This window comes from Microtus oregoni, unplaced genomic scaffold, assembly GCF_018167655.1.
Source record: "Microtus oregoni isolate MIOR12 unplaced genomic scaffold, Mior012 000000F_ref0000247, whole genome shotgun sequence".
NCBI classification, from domain to species: Eukaryota; Metazoa; Chordata; class Mammalia; order Rodentia; family Cricetidae; genus Microtus; species Microtus oregoni.
This window is the reverse complement of record NW_024543059.1, coordinates 1,592,698-1,615,561: the sequence shown is the minus strand read 5'-3', so window position 1 is coordinate 1,615,561 and position 22,864 is coordinate 1,592,698. Positions and strand designations below refer to the sequence as shown.

Genomic DNA, 22,864 nt, shown 5'->3' with positions numbered 1-22,864 from the left:
CGCACGCCTTTAATCCCAGCACTCGGGAGGCAGAGGCAGGCGGATCTCTGTGAGTTCGAGACCAGCCTGGTCTACAGAGTTAGTTCCAGGACAGGCTCCAAAGCCACAGGGAAACCTTGTCTCGAAAAACCAATAAATAAATAAATAAATAAATAAATAAATAAATAAATAAATACACATTCACTATGCACGTGTACACCCGCATGGCCAGACAAAGACAAAGGGAGGAAGTGCTGGGATTAAAGACGTGGGATTCCAACTTCTGGGATCACCTTTGTGTGAGCTCTGTTTCTCTTTTAGAACCAACAGAGATCTCTGCCTCTGTCTGCTGAGTCCTGGGATTAAAGGTGTGTGCTACCACTCCCTGGCCAGTCTCTAGTGGCTTAGCTCTGCACTCTGATCTTCCAGCAAGCTTTATTTGTTAAAACACAAACAAAATATCACTACAGTTCACAGCAGCAATATTATAATAAACAAAAGGTCAAAACCATTCAAATGAGTATCAGCTCACGAACCTAAGTATGGTTCACCTCTATATGTCTTATAATAGGCAAAATGACTTGCAATAAAAAGAACATCTGATTCATGTTCCATTATGTTATGCTAAGCAAAAAGAAGCCAGTTACAAAAGACCCCCAATTTTATAATTCCATCAAGTAATGTCCAGAACAGTCAAATCCACAGAACAGAAAGCGGAAGGGGTTTAGGGAAATAGGTATAGGGTTTCTTTTAGGGGACAACAACAAGGTTCTAAATTGACTGTGTTCGAAGGAACATTATCTGCCAAATATTAAAGGATGGTGAGGCTGGGGAGAGGCTCAGTGGGTGAAGGGCTGACTGTGCAAGCAGGAGGACCTGGGTTCAGATCTCCATGTAAGAAATGCCTGTAACCTCAGTGTTTAGGGAAGGCGGAGACGGAGGATCCTTGGGGCTTGTTGACCAGCGGTCTAAAATAAGTGATGAGCTTTCCAGGATCACAGGGAGGCTCTGTCTCAAACAACAGTAAGGAGATTAGTGGAGGAAAACACGCAGCGTTGACTTTTGGCTGCCACATATGTGTGAAACGGGTTGCTACATCAACACGTATGTGTGTGTACACCAAGCTACTGGGTTTTATGCTTTCCATGGGTGAACTGTAAGGCATGTCAATTACATCTTAGTAAAGTCTTTTTAAGAATTTTAAATATGAGCTTTCACTACATTATTGCCAAATTTTTGTTGGCAGCATGGGGGAACATTTTGACTATGAAAATACTCTTAGAGGGCTGGGGACTGCAGCTCACGGTGGTGTGCTCGGTGAGCACGTGTGAGGTCCCATGTTCAATCCCCAGCACTAGTGGGGAAAAAGAAAGAGCAACCTTTGGAATGTGTATTCCTAATTCCCAGGAGACTCACAAAATTAAATGCATTTCTCCCTGTGTCGTATATATTGAACTGTATGCTGGAGAGGCGTGCACAGATTTAAGTCACCAATAGGCAGGCTGATCCTGGCCAGCCATGTACTGTGGGCACCAGTGAGTGCTAGAGAAAGACCATGATCTCACAGGACACGGCTTGTTTAAAAGGGGAGGGTACTTCCACTTTCTATAAAGTCTATAAATGAGTGGGGACAGGAAGGGACAGAGTAACAGGGACAGCCATGGAGACCCCGGGCAAGCACACGTATCGCTGTAATGAGCACCAATCCGAAGGTCTGAATTGTTGTTTTACTTAACTCTTGGCACAGAGATAATGGTCTATGCGGAATCTACAGAGTGGCCTGAATTTTAAAAAAAGAACAATCACCATCAAGCTAGAGGAAATACTTAATCTGGAACAATGTGACAGGCTTGTGATGCTACAGAAATTGCCACACCGGCAGTTCCAGATCTCTAACACAGACATGAGATGGTCATAGGGTTGAAATCACACCAAAGTCCTTACAGTCAACTGAACCTAAGTTGTCATGGCTGTTTGTAAAGTGTATCCCTTAGGTCCTCAGTCCCTCAGCTTTTGGGGAGGAAGAAGAGGGCCTGGTTTTAAAACAGCCAAAGAAATGGTGTAGAGTCCACAGGTGGTTGCTGAGTTGCTGTGTGCACCGGAACTCATGTGGGTAGGTCTGGTCTCACACCAGGATTGACGTCTGGGGCCGATACACGCATCTTGTCCCATTAGGGAGTGAGCAGCTGAGGGCTTTCGCAGGAAGTCCGCATGGCTGCAGCGTCTAGAACAGCGATTCAAAGGCTTTGGTCTCCTTCACACTCTGAAAATCAGTGAGGGCCCCCAAAGACCTTTTGCGTATGTGAGCCACATCTATGCTAGCATTTGATATATTGGAAATGAGAACTATTAATTCATTAAAAAATAACAGGAGCTAGAGAGATGGCTGAGCAACTGACAACACTGCTGATCCCACAGAGGACCTGGGCTCAGTTCAGGCAGCTCACAGCTGCAGCTCCAGCTCCGGGGACCTGATACTCCTCCAGCCTCCATGTGTGCAAGGTTTACACGCACATACGCGTAAAAATAAATTTTAAAGAAACAATGAAATCTATTACTTTAAATGAAAACAACCGAAGTTTGATTTTTCTGCATTCATTTTCTTACCATGTTGCTCTGTAAGAAAATCCAGCCTTACCTACATCTACAGCTAGAAGACAGAGGCGTATCTAACAACCTTCAAGGACCTGGAGGTAATTTATGAGAAACACCGAGCCTTGTGAAAGCGGTTCACAATCTTAGACACTGCAGTTCTTTCATTGGTCTTTCTCGCTGTTGAAGGATCCTGACCCGTGCATGACTTCATATGTAAGGGCCATTTTGAAAACTTAGCTTACAGAGCATATATGTGTCCTATATAATATCTGACAAAATAAAACAGCTGTTAGGACGGAAAGCTGCCAGTCTTGGTGGCAAACGCAGGTCTTTTGCTGCTGCTGCTGTTGAAGGCAGGGTCTTGCTATTTCGCCTCCTGTGTGCTATCATGAATGTGTGCTGCCATGCCTGGCTCTGAAATGCTCATCTTTTATTCAAAATCTTGAGTTTTATCATCAGTTCATTTCCTTTAAGGGCAGGCCCACTTCAGTCATTTTCGAGGAAATGTTTGTCAAATACCCAAAGTCTGAAGGACTGCTCTCTGATGCCAGAGGCTGCTGCGTGAGAAAGTGTCAGTTCAGTTGGTGACTCAAATGCCTCTTGTGATCCTTGGGCCACACAGAGCGAGCCATGCAGGGCCCCTTCCCATGACACAGACTATCAGGAAGGCGCGTGGGAATTTTACATATCCAGCATACTCTACTGCCTCACCATGGGCATTTTTTAAAAAACTATTTTGTTTTGGAAAGACAGCTCAGCGGTTGGGAGCACTGGCTGCTCTTGCAGAGGACCCAGGTTCGATTCCCAGCGCCCGCATGGCAGCTTATAACTATTTGTACCTCCAGTTCCAAAAACCCTGATGCCCTTTTCTGGCTTCCAGGGGCACATGCATGGAATACAAGGAACACGTGTGTAAGTGCGCATATGAATGCGGAGACCTGCAATTGATGTTAGGTGTCAGTAGATTCCACTTGATTTCCTGAGGCGGGATCTCCTGGACAGTTTATTTAGCTAGCCAGCTTGCGCTGGGGATCTAGCCTCTGCCACCTGACTGCTGGGATTACAGGCAGTGGCCACGCCGGGCTGGCTTTTATGTGGTTTCTGAGGTCCTCACACTCGTACAGCGTGGTATGAAAACACACACTATCCTTTATGCCACACTGGCCAGTGTTCTGCAGGTGAAGAAAGAGCTGGGCTTTCTCCCTGTCCCTGCCTTATGTGGAGCCGCTGTCCTCAAAGCCTCTGAGACACGGAGAGACCAGACATTTGTTTCTGTCATCCAGAAGCATCTTTTTTCCAGCACCTTCTTTTGGATTTGTTTTTTTTTTTTGGGGGGTGTGTGTGGGGGGGAAGGGTCTCCTGTAACTCACCCTGGAACTCTTCTCCTGCCTCTACCTCCCCAGTGTGGAGAAGAGAATCAGAAGTTCAAGGTTATCTCCAGCAACACATGGAGTTTGAGGCCACCCTGTTTCAATGTACCCCCAACAGCAACATCCAAAAATACAGTTCCAGAAACCAGATTTTAACCTCCCCAATACAACCGAATGAAAGCGAGCACAGCCACAAGTTACTTCCTGAACCCCACAGCCCTCCCAGTTAGGAAGGGGAACTGGACGCATTTCTGCTAGCTTCTGATTCTTCCCTGTGCTCCTGTGCCTCCCATATTCAACTTCTTAACTGCTGGGCCGTCTCTCCAGCCCCTTTATCAGCTTCTAAATGTGACTTCCACTGCATGCCCCCTTCTTTTCAGTTCTGTATCTTCTTCCTGTTAACCTCACCTGGTTCCATAGATCTAAACAATGCACCCAGGTTTCTTTCCCCAGATTTCCATCATAGCACTGACTACAGCAATGGATTCCAACCCATGTATCCCTTTGTCCTCTTAATGAACCTATCCCGATTTCTAAAAAGCAACCTGGACTTAACTCCCAAAGCAGATTTGCTTCTTTCATCTCTGGACTCCTCCTTTTAAAATAAATAGCATTATTTCTCATACATAAGACCCAGACCCCATTCTTGGCAATTTCTTTCTCCCTTAATTCCCGTAGTCAGCCCATGAATTCATCCCCCACATGGTCCCTCCAGTCCTCTCTTCGTTTGTGCCTAGCCTGCTGACCAGCAGAGTATGAATGAACAAATGCCATCGTCCCTCGTTTCCATGTGAGTTCAGAACTAGGCTGAGGCTTTCCCTGTGCCCCCTAAAGGTTCCCCTGTTCTATGGTCCCTTATGTTTTATGAAGTGAGGAGTTTATTGAGAGAAGGGTAAAGAGGAGGGAAGAGAGAGAGACAGGGGAGGGGGAGCAGAGACCTGCTCGCCTCTTCAGGAGAACAGGGCTTACCATCCAGCCACATGCACCTCTTCTTTTCCCAGCCCTGGCCTTTGCCCCTGCTGTGGCTGTGGCCTTACGGAAAGGAACTTCCCGTCCCTTATTCTTTGCACAGCTGGTTTCTCAGCCGTCATCCAGGCCTTAGCGCAACAACTACTTCCTTGATAAGGCTTGCTTGGCAGCCTTGTCGAAAGCAGGTCCCTATCCAGTTATTTTCTATTATGCTACTTAATTAATCTCTAGCACGTTACTTACTACAGTCTGAAATGCTTTTATTTACCGTACGCCTTTCCCCATTCAACTAGAAGTCGAATGAAGCAAGAATCTTTGTTTCTTGGTAGTAGTGGGCGTGGAACGCAGAGCCTTGAAACTTATTAGGCCTGAGCTCCATGAACTGAGCTAAACCCCCAGGCACAGACACCCCATTTTAAAATAATTAATGCTCATTATGTTAATTATACTACACTTGGGAGTGTTCTTGGATTTTTTATTTTTATTTTTTTAGATTTGTTACTAGCTCCAGCTGGCCTGGAACCTACTATGTGGTCCAAGCTGGTCTGGAGTTCACAGCGATCCTCCTGTCTCAGTCTCCCTAGCGTGAGGATTACAGGCACGGGCTGCAATGCAGGACTCGGGCCTGAGCATCTCCTGCTGCCCAACAGCGAAGGCTGTCTGCTACTGAGGGGCACTGGCTCTGGACAGACGTGAGCGGCCGCTGCTGCCACAGACATTGTGCTGGACTTACTTGCACACGTACACCTCAGACTGCGGAGGCATGCAGAGGGCAAGCGGGCTCTCTGCTCTTCCCATGGTATTTCAGGGTTCTGCTTGAAGGCCTGTGCTTTCAGAACCCGGGCTGGCCGGATCCCAAATCCTAAAGTAACAAATATTACTAAGTTCTGTCATTTCCTCCCCCAGAAAAGTGGTTTTACTACGACTTCTGGTTGTGGTGAAAGGTCCTATTGACTATTCAAACTCTCAGCCACGGTACGGATGCGGCATTAAATGACTTCACTCCTTTTCTCTGGCACTTTCACACACGCCGGCCCTGTCATCCACCTCCACTAACGTGGCCTGTAAATCACAGAGGTGGGGCTGTCTTAAGGGCAGGGCTTGTTCACATCTCTAGAGATGCGGTAGAAACGGGACTGGCAGAGAAGACAGATTCTTCTTTGACAACATGCGCTACAGTATCCAGATAATCCTTCCAAGGCTACACACACTGGATGGCTGAGACTGGCTTACGAACCACAGTTATTAATAGCTTTATTACAAATCGGAACGTGGAAAAGTGATGCCAGGAAGGTCGAAACAAAAAGAAACTTTCCCAAACTTCTTGGGGCCACAAATTTACTAAGTTTCTTTCGTGTGCTTAAAAGTGGCTTCCTGCACAATATTTCAAAGCTACAGAAATCTGTCTGGAAGAAACAAAAAGACACCAGGGAGCAAGCGACTATCTCCTAGGGCAGACAAGCTATTGCCTGCCCCTAAAGAACACAAAGCTAAACACACGATCACCACAGGTAGGCTACTTCTCACGCAGATGAGAACATTGGTTGACACACACTGTGGTCTGGGCTTGGTTAGGAAGTCAGGGGCTACTTGGGAAGTGCTCCGAAGTGCTCCCTTTGTGAGCTGAAGCAGGGCGCTGACTTGCGCGCTTCCTGCCGCCACACACAGGCAGCCTCCACTTGGCCTTCCAGCTGGGCTACTCTTAGCGTCTCTGTATACCACTTTCCATCTCTGCTGGGAACAAGACATGTCCACGCAGTCTTGAGTTTGACGCTGATGTATATTTATGAGAGATAAGCTTATTTATTTATTTATTTATTTATTTGATCCCGGTGCTGCAGCAGGGCAGGCTGCACCTGGAAGCTTCCAAATCTAGTGCCTACATGCACAGGGCAAAATCCAGCAGCAGAAACACAGGGCAGGAGAGAACCTCTGAACTCAGACTAGAAATTTGTTCTTCTAAACAGCACTGCTTTTACTGCTAGACAAACCGTGTGTACGCTCTCTCCGTACATACGCTCTCTGTACTTACGCTCTCTCCGCTCCAGCTGAGAGCCCTGGACAAGCTGGCCGATTCGCTTATTTACTAATTTACTTCGACTTCCTTGGTGTGACACTAGTGTGGTGCTTTGGGACTAGACCCGCATGTCAGTGCATGCTCTTTTCCAGGAACGACAGAACTATGACAGATGTGTGTGAGCCTTGATACTAAAGTCCCGCTTCTTTGACAGAAATACCTTTCTGCTGAAAACGGAGGGAGGAAAAGCATCAATGGTGGGAAGAAGGGCCCGAGGAAGGCGAGTCACGGGCAGAGCCTGTGTGTGTGGCCCTAGCATGAAGGTGAGGGTGAAGGTGGTGTGATCCCGAGCGTGTGGAGCCTGGGCTAGGAAGCAAGTGGTTAACGCAGTGTGGCAAACTAGAAACGGGATCCAATTTCAGACAAGGATAACGATCTTCATAAAAAGCACATTTCAAAAACCCAACATTAAACTCAAGTTGTTGTGGGGAAGGAAAACGAAGATAACACATATGGGAGAATAATTCCAGTCTGATCGGCTTTTAGACTCATATGGAGGAAAGGCCACTGAGGCTCGTAAAAGCGAAGCATCGCAAAACTTATTACTTCTGTAAAATGCAAAGGTCCGAGGGCCCAGCTGACAATGTCTTTAAGGAAGAGTGAACTGTGGCTACACCACCACATGGTGCTGCAATCCGATGGTGTCCAAAGGCAAGGAGAGCACCCAAGCAGGCCTTCCTCTGCAGCTGAAAAATTCGTGGAACGCCGACCTCTTGATGTTGAGCCAACTGCACTAAAGAAATGCTATGGATTGCTTTCAGGAAAACACAGACTCAGGCATCTGGTGCCCATCCTATGGTCTGTGGACAGACACGACGTGATGGGACGCTGAGGCAGCCACAAGAATCCAAGATGGGTTGGAAAGAACACAGGCTTGGTCTTTCCCTTCGGGCCCCGGATAATGAGGTGAGGAGACCATTACGGACTTGCCAAAAGCACTAAACTTTTACTTCATAAACAATAACACAAAACGAGTCCCCAGAAGTGGTCTAAGAAGAGAAAGCTATTAGCAATCAAGCAGCAGAGCCAAGGGATTATTCAGACCACACATTCAAGCCCAGGCCTTCCAGGAGGAACTTAGAAAAGGGCGGCTACAATCAGAGATGGATTCCAACACAGACCCACCGAGTCTCCGAACTCAGGCTAACACCACAGAATAAGACAATGGCCGACAAACAGCACTGCCCTGTAACTGTTGGCTGAGGTAGGTGATTATGGAGAGAGGGTTAACAATGGAGCCAGAGAAATGAGAGGTCACTTACCTGGGCTATGTTCTTGTTCAGAAGGTAGACGCCGTAATCAAACTGCAGCTTCTCTCCTCCCTTCGGATACAGTGGAAACCTAAGGAAGGTAAACAAAGATGAGAAATTCTCAAGAACAGGTACAATGACCTGCACACTGTTGATGGAAGCAGAAGTTTCGTAGGCGCAGCACAAACATTTTGTGATTAAACTTAACCGTGGACTTGGATGTGGTCGCTGCAATTTACTACTGTTGTAAGGGACAACAGCTGCCAATTTTACATGGAGACACTGACCACAAAACAGGGATGCGGACACCAGTGACCCACACCTCCAAGAAGCTGAGCCTCTGCTTCCTGTTAAGGGCCAGGATCGCATCAGCCCATGACACAGATCCTCCAGGTATTCTTCCTAATACCTTGGCCCTGACATTTCAACTTCTAGAACTAAATGGGAAAGGAAGATTAAGGGGAAACATCAAACTTAAGAGCAATATACAAGGTTGTTTCTCTTAAGGTGTCCAGTCAAAATTAATGCCAAGGATGAGTCCAAGTTTATCTAAAATGCATCCCTTTTGCAAGGCCAGCTATTTGGAATCAATGTGGGCGTGGCAATGTATTCATGCCATGAGCTCTCAGGGATGAATGTACATTGCGACCCGCCTCACAGAGGCAACGAGGAGGGAGCTCAAGATGGGGCGGTATTTGAAGGAAAGTCTTTCTCTCATGAGGTCCCTTTCTTCCCTGTGCACATTAGGAAGAAGTCAATGCACTTACAGCTGTTTGCTCTCCCTCCCTGGCTCTCAAGACAAAGCCTAAATGTGATGATGTGAAACAGAGCTCCCCGCAGAATGATCAGGCACCAGTACTTGCTGTTTTTTCTCAACAGCAGCCATGCTATCCGATGAAAACTCAGAGTGGTTTGAATTTGTATTGCCCCGATGGCCATGGGTGTTTGGCATTGTTTTAAATGTTTATTAGCCATTTCTAAATCATTTTTGAGACTACCTGTTTATTAGCCCATTTTTCTACATGGCTGATAGGACTACAAACGCTCTAGCCACTACGGAACTATGGAGGATCTCAAGAAACTATACGTGCAACGCCATTCTGGGTACATATCTGACCACCGTTAAGCCAGCACACCACAGACATGCTCCCACATCCATGTTTACGGCAGCACCACCACGACAGCCAGTGATGCGATCAGCGGGCGATGGTGGCGCACACCTTTAGTCCCAGCACTCGGGAGGCAGAGGCAGGCAAATCTCTGTGAGTTCGAGACCAGCCTGGTCTACAGAGCTGGTTCCAGGACAGGCTCGAAAGACACAGAGAAACCCTGTCTGGGAAAAAAAAAAAAAAAAACCAGATGAATGGATAAAGAAAATGCGGTGTATGCACACGATGGGACTTTCTTCAGCCACCAAGAACAACAACATTATGCTACTTTCAGGAGAATGACTAAGACAGGAAATCACTATATTAAATTAGATAATCTAGGTACAGAAAGACAAATATCACCTCTCTGTCCATCTGTCATCCATGATGAATAGCACGAAAGAAGAAAGGAGACTGAGGGGAGAAGGGAAGGGGTGGATGGCTAGAGGAAGGAGGGGGATGAAGGCAGACAAAGTTCAGGATGTATCTGAACCCCAACATGGCAGACAATGAATATATACCAATTAAGAAGAGACCAACCACAACTCAGAGCCATGAAGCCAAAGACATCTCGCTTGGTTGTGCAATTTGGAGTCCTCTCAAGAATAACAGGACCACAGTGAAACAAAGGGAGTAATTACTAACTTTCACTTTGATTGCCCCAACTGCCTAAAGAAAAAAAAGCATTTAAAAAAAAGCCTGGAGGGGATAATATTTTCACGTAAAATAAAAGAAGGAAGCGCAATGTAAAAGCTTGCTATTACATTCTCAAGAGCTATGGTTTCATAGGCTCTAAAAGGTAAATCTGGTGTTCTGTAAAATCATAGGCACTGGGGAGTGAGAAGGTCGTGAACTAAAACTGTACTAAAGGAAACCAAATGTTTTAGACACCCATCAAGAACGCGGCACTTGGCATTTAACTGAGACAGTAAAACAGAGACTAGGACGTGTGAGGATCCCCAGGAGAGAGGGATAAAAATGACAGCGAAGGCAGGATGAGCAAGGCAACACCAGTTTTGTTAGTTTCGTTTCTGCAAGGTGCCTGGGAACCCTTCACACACGGTCTAGGGTGTAAGGAAACTCCCTATTTGTAGACATAACAATGAGGTCTTTAGAGGAAACTCTCCGCTGTAGGGTTTTCTATGAGCTTCCCCACGCGGGTAGACTCTCGGAAGAGGACTCCCAACCCAAAGTTATCCATCTCTGCTGTCAAGTTACAAATCCAGAAACTCATACACATTAGAGTGAACTGAGCTCAGCGCATGCTGAGAACCAAAGCTCTGCATTAGTGAAAGCTGGGCCTCACAGCATTTGACTCTATTAAGACTGCTCTGGGACTCTGTGGAAGATCCACAGGTATGTGTGTGACACAAAAAAGCCAGAGTGACTAGAGCCAAAGGTTGGGGCAGGGTGACTTGGAGAACGGACGAGTTCATGTTTCATTCTCCTTCTACACTCTTAGCTAACTGTCACGGTCGTCTCCTGCTGCCGAGGCACATGGGTTTCTGAACCTCCTCAGCATCCTAGAAGTGTGACATCCACGGAGAACCACCAAGCCTGTCACCATCAGGGCATAAGATAGGAACCAAAGGGATTTCTACCCCAATTAAATTTGTGAGGCAGGACTGCTTAGATAGGAACTGAGCCACACAATCAGAAAAGCATCCTTAACAGCACCAAAGGACTTTTATTATGGGGATATCACAGCCAGCGTGGTGAAGCACACCTGTGAACCCAGCGTCTAAGAGGGTTGCAAGTTCAAGGTCAGCATGGACTACATAGCAAGACTTGCCTTAAAAAAACCCAACCAAACAAACAAAAAACAGAAAGGAGAGGACAACATTAAAAAACTGTACCACAAAGCAATACTTACTATTAATACATTCAATGTGAATTATTAATACCACACACAACTAAATAGCCAATATTAATTTTACAACTTATATGCACTTCCAAGTTCTATTAGGTTTGCACCTACTGCACACAGTGAAAAATCATGGGAGCAGAAAGCAATGAACACAGCATGTGTGGAATTAGTCCATCTGAGGTCATTGCCACTGCGGCCCAGCAGAGGAGGAGGAGGAGGAGGCTTCAGTACGGGAGCATAGCTTTGCAAGCCTAACTTTGTCTCCTACGTCTGGTCTCACCACTTTGAGGGATCAAATCATCCTAGCCCAGCCTTTCCACAGTCACCTCGGTTTGTAATTTTGGTTAATCCATGTCTCTTAGTTCACGGCTAGCTCTCACAGGATAGACACTGGCTCTTTGGCTGAAAAACTGACCTAAAACTTACTACATAGCTCAGGCTGGCCTCAAACTCATGGCAATCCTCCTGATTAGCCTCCTGAGTATTAAGATTATAGGCATGAGCTTATATAAGGGGTGGACATCTTAGAGATAGGCCTGATTTTGCTCTTCTTTTGCCTTCACTAATAGACACCAAACAAATATTTTTTGAATTAAAGGAACAGATCATGTGTGAAAATGTGGGGCTCATTATACAGTCATTTCAAAATGAGGGCAAACGTGTGACAGGACTCCTCAGATGCTAATGTGACCCCAGTGGGATTAGCAGCGAGGCTAAAACCTGGGGATGGATGTGCAAGTGACAACCACTTGACTTTGCAACAGTGTCACCATTATTTCAAAGAAACCCGTGTCTTGGTCACCTATTTAGCAAGTGGAAGAGACATGACCTCATTTCTCGGTCGTCAGGGATAAATGCAGCTTTCTCCCCTCTCTGTGTCCGTCAGAGGCACACCCAGGATGACTGATCAGGAGAACGCCAGCCAGCTGAGAGCAAGGCTGGATGGACCAGGGGTGTTCATCTCGGAGGACAGAGCATCAGCCCCTTCACAGACACACAGCTCCAGGTCTGCTCTGCGTGGCTTCGGCCACCGGGGAGTGGAGTGCAAGCTGATTTGATCTCACCACAGCCATACAAAAATCATAAAAACCCTGGGTACAGGTGACCAGTCATAAATGGGGAACATAGAAAGGACAGATGGTAGAACACTGGCCACCCAAAAAGTAGGTCTGGATCCCAATTCCCAGAACTTGTGAGTGTGGCCTCATTTGGGAAAGGGGTCCCCAAATATTAAAGGATCTCAGGATGAGATCACCTTTGATTATCCGGGTGGGCCTCAATCCAGCAGGCATGCTCGCACGGGTAATGGCAGAGGAGAGATCACGTGACTTTACAGCCATAGCCAGGAAATGTCTAGAAGCTTGGAAATGGGAAAATAGGTGGGTGGCCCTACTGATACCTCAGTCTTGGACTTGGGATACATTTCTTGTCTTTTAAGCCATCACGTTTGTGGCAATTGATGAAAGCCCTAGAAACCATGAAAGGAAACACCGACTTCCACCAACGGAACAAGACAGCATTTCCCCAGCACCAAGGCTCTGAAACCTGCGAGTGTGGATCTGAATGCAGAACCAGTTCATTTCCCTTCAGAAACCCAGAACGCATTCATTTCAAAACTACAACACAGAAGGGGAACTGGGCAGGCATTGTGAGCGCTGCCTGGCAGGGACCTGAAAGGAATCTGTGTTTGGTCTGATGTAGAGCCCTACGCCTCCTGTAGTAAGTTCATATGTACATAAAACACCACCCACAGAGCCAGGTATGAAGACATACATGTCGGTATTTTTTTTTTTCGAGACAGGGTTTCTCTGTGGTTTTAGAGCCTGTCCTGGAACTAGCTCTGTAGACCAGGCTGGTCTCGAACGCACAGAGATCTGCCTGCCTCTGCCTCCCGAGTGCTGGGACTAAAGGCGTGCGCCACCACCGCCCGGCTGGCATACATGTCTGTAACTGGAGGTTTCTGTCTTGCCCCCAGGACCAGAATAACACTCTGAGGCTTAATATTAATTACAAACTGTTTTTGTGGACTATTAGGCTCAGGCTTATTATTAACTAGCTCTTACAAATAAATTAACCCATTTCTATTACTCTGTTTTAACCACGAAGCTTGTGGCTCGTTACCTCACATCTTGCTTCTCCAGAAGCAGCTGCTTGCGTCTCTCTGACTCTGCCTTCTTTCTCCCTGTCTCTCTGCTTGGATTTCCTGCCTGGCTCTATGCTGCCTGGCTATTGGCCAAATCACCTTCTTAATTAAAAAAATGGTATTAAAACATATTCACAGCATACAGAGGGGAATCCCACACATCTTTATTCCAAGTACCCAAGGGCTGAAGCAGCTTGGGTTCAAGGCAAACCTCAGCTACTTAGAGACCCTTTTTCTTTTTCTTTTTTTTTTTTTAAATATTTATTTATTTATTATGTATACAATATTCTGTCTGTATGCCTGAAGGCCAGAAGAGGGCGCCAGACCTCTTTACAGATGGTTGTGAGCCACCATGTGGTTGCTGGGAATTGAACTCAGGACCTTTGGAAGAGCAGGCAATGCTCTTAACCACTGAGCCATCTCTCCAGCCCGAGACCCTTTTTCTTAAAAACAAAACAAAAAACAAACAGAGACATAATACATGAAGACTATGTGATACCAGCATTAGGAAAATATTTTAAAAGTGATTTTTGGAAACTTTCTTGATTAAAAACATTATCATAAGCACGCATTTCTCTCAACACCAGCAATTTTTCTCTTTTGTAAACAAAGAACTCTAGATTGGGGCCAGTTTCTTGTTCTCATCCTCAGACTCACACCCAGGTTAGGTGACACAGATGGAGGCTGAGCTACCGTGGGAACTGCTTCTGCATTCTTAATGTGCTCGTTAAGATCGCATCTGTCCGCTGTGTTTGTAGAAAGCATGACAACATCTAACATATTCTGAGGACATGACTTACCTCACGTGAAACAGTCTTCTGTCTATATTAGCGTTTCATCACAGCTTTTCTCCTGGGCTTAAAGTGACATTTGATTCAAGGAAATCTGACCTTACTCGAGAATTACCTGGGTGATGGGGCCATGGTGTGCCAGGGGATTTACCCTCATTACATGGAGGCAGGAAGAACCGCCCACTGTGGGTGGCACCGTTCCCTGGCTGGGATCTTGGACTGTGTAAGTGAAGGAGTTTGAGAGACTAGACAGTCTTTTCTGTTATATCCAACTTTTAAAAACCTAATGGACTACCTCAACTCATTTTGGCAGGCCAGTGACACAGAGAGTAACTGGCATCTCAGAAAAAAAGGACAAAGAAAAGTAGGTAAAGTAAAATTGGAGTAACAGCCCAAGAATATAAAGCTATTTTTTTGAAAATTAATTTTTATTTTATTTTATGTGCATGGATGCTTTTGTCTGCTTGTATGTCTATGCTATCATGTGCAAGTCTGGTTTTCACAGAGGCCAGAAGAGGGAGTTATAGTCCTTGGAAATGGAGTTAAAGAAGGTTGTGAGCTGCCATGTGGGTGCTGGGAATTAAACCTGGGTCACCTGGAAGAGTAGTGAATGCCTTTAACCACAGAGCCATCTCTCCAGGCTCAAAGCTCACTTTTAAAAAGAGATTTTGAAAGATTTATTTTCCCAAACAAGTCTTCTTAAGCGAACTACAATAATTTTGGGTCAATTCTGGCATACTTGGGCTAGTCCCTTGCATTGATTCCTGTGGAGGACAGGTAGTGACACTGGGAAGACCCCTTGGTGGACGCTAGCAGCCCTTGGTTGGCTTTGCTGAATCCTGAGGCTATAAGGACCTTGAGCAAACAACAATAATTACTACTAATAATCAAAACATAAGACTAAGACCAATTATACCAAATACTCTAGGGGAAAGAAAGGAAAAACGCCACCTGTATACCGCTATATAGCCTTCCTCCATTATTAGAAAGAGAACTGACCTAATGTTAAAACTACATAGATCCACATTAAATTGGAGATCCATAGATCTATACATTGTAGCTAGAAGACATAGGCAAAGGAACAACTTGTCAATAACAAGGGATTGTTCACTTTCTAAGACTAAGCAGAGAGCATGAGGCCTCCCCAGCTTTGCAACATGACTGATGCCTTTCTTGCCTGTGACACTGAGCTGAGGCCCTAGAGAAAGAGGGCACAAGGGAGACAGAGTGGGAATGCCTGGCTGGAGAGGTTCTGATTTCCTATGTGGTTTTTCCTCTATCATCCCAGACACTGTCAAGTCATTCTGAACACCGATTAAAATGACCTTTAGAGGGGCCTTAAGGCCACACAAATAAAGCCATTCTTCCCGCAAGTGGGCAGATCAGAGCTGTCAGGCTTACTCATCAGCTTTAACACTGCTGACGAAAGCACAGATGGGTACGATGATCCAAGAATCAGTAGAGCCAGGAGTGCACAATCATGGAAAAGTTTTAACCTGGCCTTATAGGAGGTTTAGGGGAAAATATATTAAATGGTAACAAAAGTAATCAGAAAAATTCAAAATGCAGGGGCCTCTACTGGGAAAGTTGTGCATTATATTTCAAGAAAAATGGGAGGAAAAGTAAAGGAGAGAAACATTAAATGAAAGCAGACTTAAGATGTGGAGCAACTGAAGGCATACATTGTAACACACACTGTGATACACTGTAATAAACTGAAGGCATACATTGTAACACACACTGTGATACACTGTAATACAATAGAAGGCAGACATTGTAACACACACTGTGATACACTGTAACAGACTGAAGGCATACATTGTAACACACTGTGGAGAAAGGCCTATTATAAAGCTAGACACAAGCACACAATGTGGAACTCTAAAGATGAATTTTACAATTATAACCAAACAAACGGGAAACATTTGCACATAAAAGCTGTGTAAGGAAATGTGACCAGCAACTTGTTCACAATGTTGAAAAACAAGGACCGGCAGTAATCATTAAGGTGTGGACAAACAGGCCTATTCACACAATAAAAAGGAACGGCAGTCATCATTAAGGTGTGGACAAACAGGCCTATTCACACAATGAACTCCTACAAAAGGAAATGTGCTACCACTATACACAACAGTGTGAATGAAGCCACAAACATACCAAGTGAAAGAAGCCTTACACAAAAGGGTTCATATTGCAATCTGTGGCTGACTAATGGCTGTCTGGGGGACTGTGAAAGGCAGTGATTTACAGGAGGCAGGGGATGCTTCTGGGGAGATTTAATGTTCTGTATCTGAATAGGAATTGGATTGCACAGATATTTACATCTAAGGATCTCAGAGATGGTTCATTTAATATATGTGCATTTCACAGTATCCAAGTTATACCTCAAAAGAAAAAGAAGTAAAAGAAGTGGCCCTGTAGTAAACCACTTGCACAAGGTGGAGCAACGATGGAATGCATGGTGGCATCAGAATGAACAGACTGACAGGTAAGCAGTGGGATGGATAAGCGTGAAAGTTAATAACAGAGTAGATACAGCAAAATGTGAGCTCTAGGTGTACTGATGTCCACATAAAAAGTCTTTCAACTTTTGTGTATAATCGATCATTTTTGTAAAAAAAATTATGGGATAAAATATACATAAAGTGACGAATCTTTAGATAGAGGCAAATGACAAGAGAAAAATTTAAATATGACAGAGAATGGGTTTCCAAACTTTGAATTTTACTTCTGTCGGTAATAAACAGAATGAATTATGCCTGCTGACATTGCTTCACAGAAGGAGGAGAGCAAGCCACTGACCTCCCACCCGGACATTCTGACCATTCCCTCCAGCACCTCCCAGTCACTTGGATGCAATGCTAGAGTACACGGTGGGGGTGTCATCTACGATGGGGTGACACTTTCCTGTGGTGCAACTGCTTTGGGGTCCCCATGCTCCTGTAAGTAGCATGATCATTCTCTGTAAGTTAGTCTAATAAATGCATCATTTTGCAAAAAGAAACTGAACATGTACTCCATTGATATACATAAGTAGTATATATTCTGTGTCATGACTCATGAGCATGGGCTATTGCACCAATATAAGATCAATACAAATCAGAAATTTATGGTAATATGAAAATGGAAATGCTTTTATAACAGGAAATATAAAGACTCCTTTGGTTTTGAACTTGGAGAAATCAACCTTACAAAAAAGGTCATGGAATGATTAGAGAAATATGAGCTAATAGTTATTTGATAACACTAATGAACTTGTTTTTTTTTTAAATCTATGATGGTGGCAAAATATTGTATTAGAAACTTATTTTTTAGACTAGAGACATGCTGAAGTATTTATGAATAAAATGTTACAATAGCCAGGGTTTATTTAAAAATAATTCACTGTGATAGAGAGAGTAAGAATACAGATAAAAAAGATTAATGATTGTACCTAATTATTACAGCTGGGCTTAAGGGTATGTTATACCATTTCCCCTACGTTTGTGTATGTGCTTAAAGTTTTCCATAGTAAAAGTTAACTCAAAAGAAAACAATAGCCCTTCAGTTCACCGTGTCATCTGTTTCTCATTTGAGTCCATTTCCTTCAGCCACAATACATGCTCTGGGAAGATAGAGATTTTTATCTGTGCTGCTTATTATATTTCTAGTATTTAGGTTGCTTTTCTAAAGTTGAGAAATTCAATAAATGCTGTTGAAAAATGAAATCATCAAAATCCACTTATACCATGATTATCACTTGTTAACTATATTTTAGTCTTTCTTCCATATTTCACAGTTAGGTTCCTGATCATGCATTGGACATCTTTATCTAAACGTCCCATAAACATGTCAGATCCTCCATGTTCCAAACTGAGCGTTAACTGATCCTAGAGGCATGAGGTAATGGCTTTTCTTCTCCATCCCTGTAGTGCCCTGTTAACAGTTACTCCCAAACCTTAGGATGAAATAAGTATTCTTGCCTCCCTTCCCATGGAGAACAGAGCTCTCTTGCAGAACCCAGTATGCACCATCTTGCTCTAACTCTTGCCAACATGAACGGAATCAGTTTTTTGATAATTCTTCTCCCCTTGTCTAGTGGGTCAACGAACCTCACTTAAAAGTTGACAAGTTAAAAACAATGCCTAGGTGTTCAAAAAGAGCAAGTTATAGAGGAAAAGGAAAGAAAATATAGAGGGGCTACTGCAGTATATCCAGAGAAAGGTTTGAGGCATCATGGCGGCTGCAGAAGGAGGGAAGTGGCTCACACCTCCTATGTTGAGGAGGAGGCCAACACGATTTGTTGATAGACTTTATTTGAGGTGTGAGAGGCAGACTTGAAGACGGGCAAACAACAGACAGGTGTTACCCCATGCGAGTTTAGAGACACTGAAGTGAAAGCTAGAGGCTTTATGGGGGTGTTGGGTAGCTCTGGGAATGAGGTAAGGACACGAGGCAGAACATAGATTAATATAAATGGGTTAATTTAAATTACAAGAGCTAGCTGAGAACAAGTCCCAGCTAAGGCCGAGTGTTCATAATTAAGCCTCCCTGTTGTTATTTGCGAGCCAGGGGTCCGGGCGGAAGTACTGCTACAAGCTCAGTTGAGCTCAATGACGGACCGTAAGCCACAAGCCAAATGCACTCTTTCTTCCCTAGGTGTCCTTTGTTTTTACCACCGCACCAGAAAACAAACTGGGCCATGTTGGGTGTCAGGTAAAATGCTGGTGGGCAGACAGATGGGAAGCGGAGAGTCCATGGGAGAGACAGCCACTGCTCACTTAGCCATGCCAGGTTGTTCTATGTGTAATCCGTAAAACGTTGGAGCCAAGAGACACTACCTGAGAGGGGAAGGGAGGATGCAGGAGCTGAAGACAGGAATGCCCAGTCAGGGGAATGGGAAAGCAACCAGCAAAGTTGGAGAGGGGATGCCTGACAAGGGACAGGCAGGTGAAAACAGACATGTCAGACATGACCCAGGAGACCGTGAGATCACAGTCTGACCTAGGAGGAACAAGTGCCATAAGGGCCTAGGGAATGCCAGGGACCATTTTGCCCCTCTACCTTCTTTGAGTGAAGAAGGAAAACCTATAATGTGAAGAATTGTATGTGCCATTAGAGACAGATGTGCTATGTATGATAGGAATTGTATGTGCCATCAGAGACACAGATGTGCTGTGACGGGGAGAAGACACAATCCCAAACTTTAAAGAGGAGATTAGTGATGAGCGGGCTTAAATCGGGAGCCAGGGCTAAGCGAGACTCTTTGACAGAGTTCTACTAAAAAGAGAATGAATTTCAGAGAAACCAAATTCCACACAATTTCATAAGGCTAAAAATACCCCATCCTCAAAATAACTTGGTGAAAGTGGCAGGGCTGGGGAAACTGTTAACGAACTCAATATCAATTTCCTTATAGAAGCAGGCCTCCCAGACTCCACGCCCCTCTTAGAACCTGAAAAATTGTCCAAGGCAAAGTTCAGTGAACGGAACATAATTAAAGGATGGAAAACCTGTCTTTTTAAATAGTCGGTTTTGTAAAACAAAATTTCTGCCAAGTGAATCAGAAATCGCATTCCACAACGTTAACAGCTACCTTGTATTGGCCTAGGCTTAGCCGCACCTGTTTCCCACAAAATCTGTACATGCTAAGAAAAATAAAAAAAAGAAACTCAACAATTAAAGCATGCAAGGTACATAAACACCCAGCAACACCAGAAGACATTTCCATCTGGAACAGAAACCCAGGAGAAAAGTCAATCAGCGTTTTCAATGGCGAAGACAACCCTTCCCAATGCTGTCTGCAATACGGCTTTGTTTATTAAATAGCTCAAGGCTCCTAACAGGTTCACCTCGAGTCAGTTCCTTACACGGTGCTGGTAACACTTAATCCCCAGTATGAAAACTATTTCTCCAACCCCTTCTTTAAGAGGGAAAAGGAAAACGACAGAGAAGGCTCTGAGCCAGGGAGGAGCCGGCCCCAGCCTTACTTTGTCACTGGAGCGAGGAGGGCACTCTGCTCCGAGTAGGCAACACGAACTCACGCTTCCAGATCTATGAGGCTCCAACAACAAATCCAGAGTCATCACACCTCCCAGGAAAGTCAGCACTCGGTGCCATTGCCTCCATCAGGACCAGCTTCCTTTCCCAGCTCCTGCCCCCTACTTGAGACTGTGGGTGCCTCAAGGAGACAGCCCATGTTTTATTCTTTTTATTGCTCCTGCATTACGAGGCGTTTTCATGCACTTGGCATGTTTTAGCCAATACTCCAGTCGTTCACACAAATGTCTTGTCTCCTTAATTGGTAGAATATAATTTCTTTAAGGACATGGCTGGTTAAGCTTAAGTTCTCAGTGGGTGCTTAATGTACCCATCTAAACAAATGATTGAATAAACGCATTAGATAAACACCAACCGAGAAAAATCTAGGCAATTACAGCCTGTAAATTCAAAACAAGCCGTGAGGGCCAGAAGATTTTAAGATTTGGAAAAATTTTCATCATTCATTCTTTAATACTCCTGTAGACAACCAACCTTGTTTTTACATAACACACACAGCAGGACACTAGCTCTTCAGTACATAAACACACTCAGTACAAACATGCACTCAGTACGTACGTACACACACACACACACACACACACAGCAGGACACTACCTCTTTAACACACACACACTCAGTACACAAACACACTCAGTACACACATGCACTCAGTACACACACACACACACACACACACACACGGCTGAGGGGGCAGTAGCAGTGAACTCAGCACACACTAGCATCTGCGATCCTGGTCTCTCCCCACATCGGATGGTGGTTACCTGGATCCCACTCACCTTGCTCCCTGTTTGCCTGTACAAAGCCCAGTATAATTCCCAATTCAGCACTTTTCACATGTTAGTATAATTCACTCAGGAATTCCTTGAATCTTACACAGGATTGTATACTGTGAGCCACAGTCTTTTCCAAGTTTCCAGTTTCTTGGGCCCCATGTTGGGAACACATTTTGTTTGTGTAAGGAGGGGAGATGACGTACGGATGAGGGAGGGCAGGGACGTTAGCCCACAACTAACCCCTAAAACTCTCCTCGCTCTTTTGTGCTTCCCTTTCCAGTAGAAATCTTATTTAGGGTTTTTGTAACGATTCTGGAGATGTTCCTTCCTCACAACCCAGATGCTCACACACACAACGGTCAGTAGAGTCATCGACTGATGTCTGATAAGCTGGCACTCCGAAAACCACCGACTCTAACGTTTATGACAACATTTTGGGTTTAGGGCTAAATCGAGGAGGCAGAAATTGTCAGCACCAATAACCGTGGCCTCATTAAAGTCCCGAGAACAATACTCACACGCCATTGCTTTCCAGGCTTATGTAAATAAAAGGGGATAAAAGATTTGGAGATAAGTGCACAGAACTCCAGTAAATCAAGTTTTCAATAACTGTCCATAAATCTATTAACTACTTAAGTTCTGAAGGCTAATTTTAGGTCATCTATCACAGAGGCTAAATACCTTTACCTACTGTCAGGACGTCAAAGCTCAAATTTATACACATAAGTTAGTGGACATGTTTTCTAAGGGCATATGCTGTCTAGGAACCTGTACATTCAGAATGTATTTGAGAAAGACGTATTTCAATGAGGAAACTGAAAAAATAATCACTGCAGCTCATCATCTTGCGCAGTTTCTGAGCACAGAAAGGCCATTCAGAGTTCCCCAGTCACGTGATGAGCGTTACAGGCGAGGAAGCTGCGAGGATGCCTGCCTGACGTAACCGGTGTAAACACACGGCTGCTGGAATCAGCTCTCCCTTAATTAGCAGTGGGATCTGCCCAGTTCTGACCAGTCATTTGGAGCTGACCTCTGACAAGTCCTTACAAGCCATCGAAATCTCATTTTATTTTATAGCCTCATATTTGTTATTGGGCTAATCTTTACCTGTTCTACATCACACAACAGCTCAAGTATTTGAACGGCCCAGCAATAAATTTCCATGGTCCCCCTGGGTCAGTCAGATGTTAGCTGTTAAGTAAAGCTAAAAGGATCTATGCTTCATAAATTTCCTTCAGGGTCCACATTTGCTCGTACAGGCGAGGCTTTCAAGCCCAAACATCTTTATAGCTATGTGCAGTGATTTATTAACTCCGCCTTGTTTTATCCAGAAAGATCAATCACATATGTATCAATAAGCTGGTGTGTTGGGCTGCCTTTTATGGTACATATAACCACCTGCCTTTAATACAAGCTCCAAGCTGGAGCTTTGGTAAGAGATCGCTGGATTTGAACTACCTTCACCTGTTTCTAATTTGGTACAAAACATATGGTTTAGCTCTGTTCGCTAGCTCTAAGCCAGTTTTTCCTCTTTTGGACCCAGCCATACGAAAGAAAACAAATCTGAAGTACAAACCCCTCCATCTGAGGATGTTATACACACACACACACACACACACACACACACACACACGCACACACGCAAGCGATCTGCGCAACTGCTCTGAGCAGCATTTCCCACAAATAATAGAGCGATGGATACTTTGGAATGTGAAATTATTACATTTCTTTAAAAAAATTACACAACTTTTGAAAATTCTAAGTCATGTTCAAACTGAAAATGACTACTTTATCTCAAAAAAAGAAAACAGCTATATATTACTGCGTGTGTGGTCAGGAGAAGGTGGAGGAATTTACATT

At 44.5% G+C, this 22,864-nt stretch overlaps 1 protein-coding gene across 3 annotated transcripts in view; it reads right to left on the bottom strand.

The window, feature by feature from the left end:
- LOC121451518 (UV radiation resistance-associated protein) overlaps positions 1-22,864 on the bottom strand; it is a 213,600-nt gene that overhangs the window by 45,132 nt on the left and 145,604 nt on the right. For all 3 annotated transcript variants that reach the window (XM_041657127.1, XM_041657107.1, XM_041657116.1), the window contains one exon: positions 8,253-8,331. In XM_041657127.1, coding sequence (XP_041513061.1) covers positions 8,253-8,331 — 79 coding nt within the window. The remainder of the gene's footprint in view (positions 1-8,252; positions 8,332-22,864) is intronic.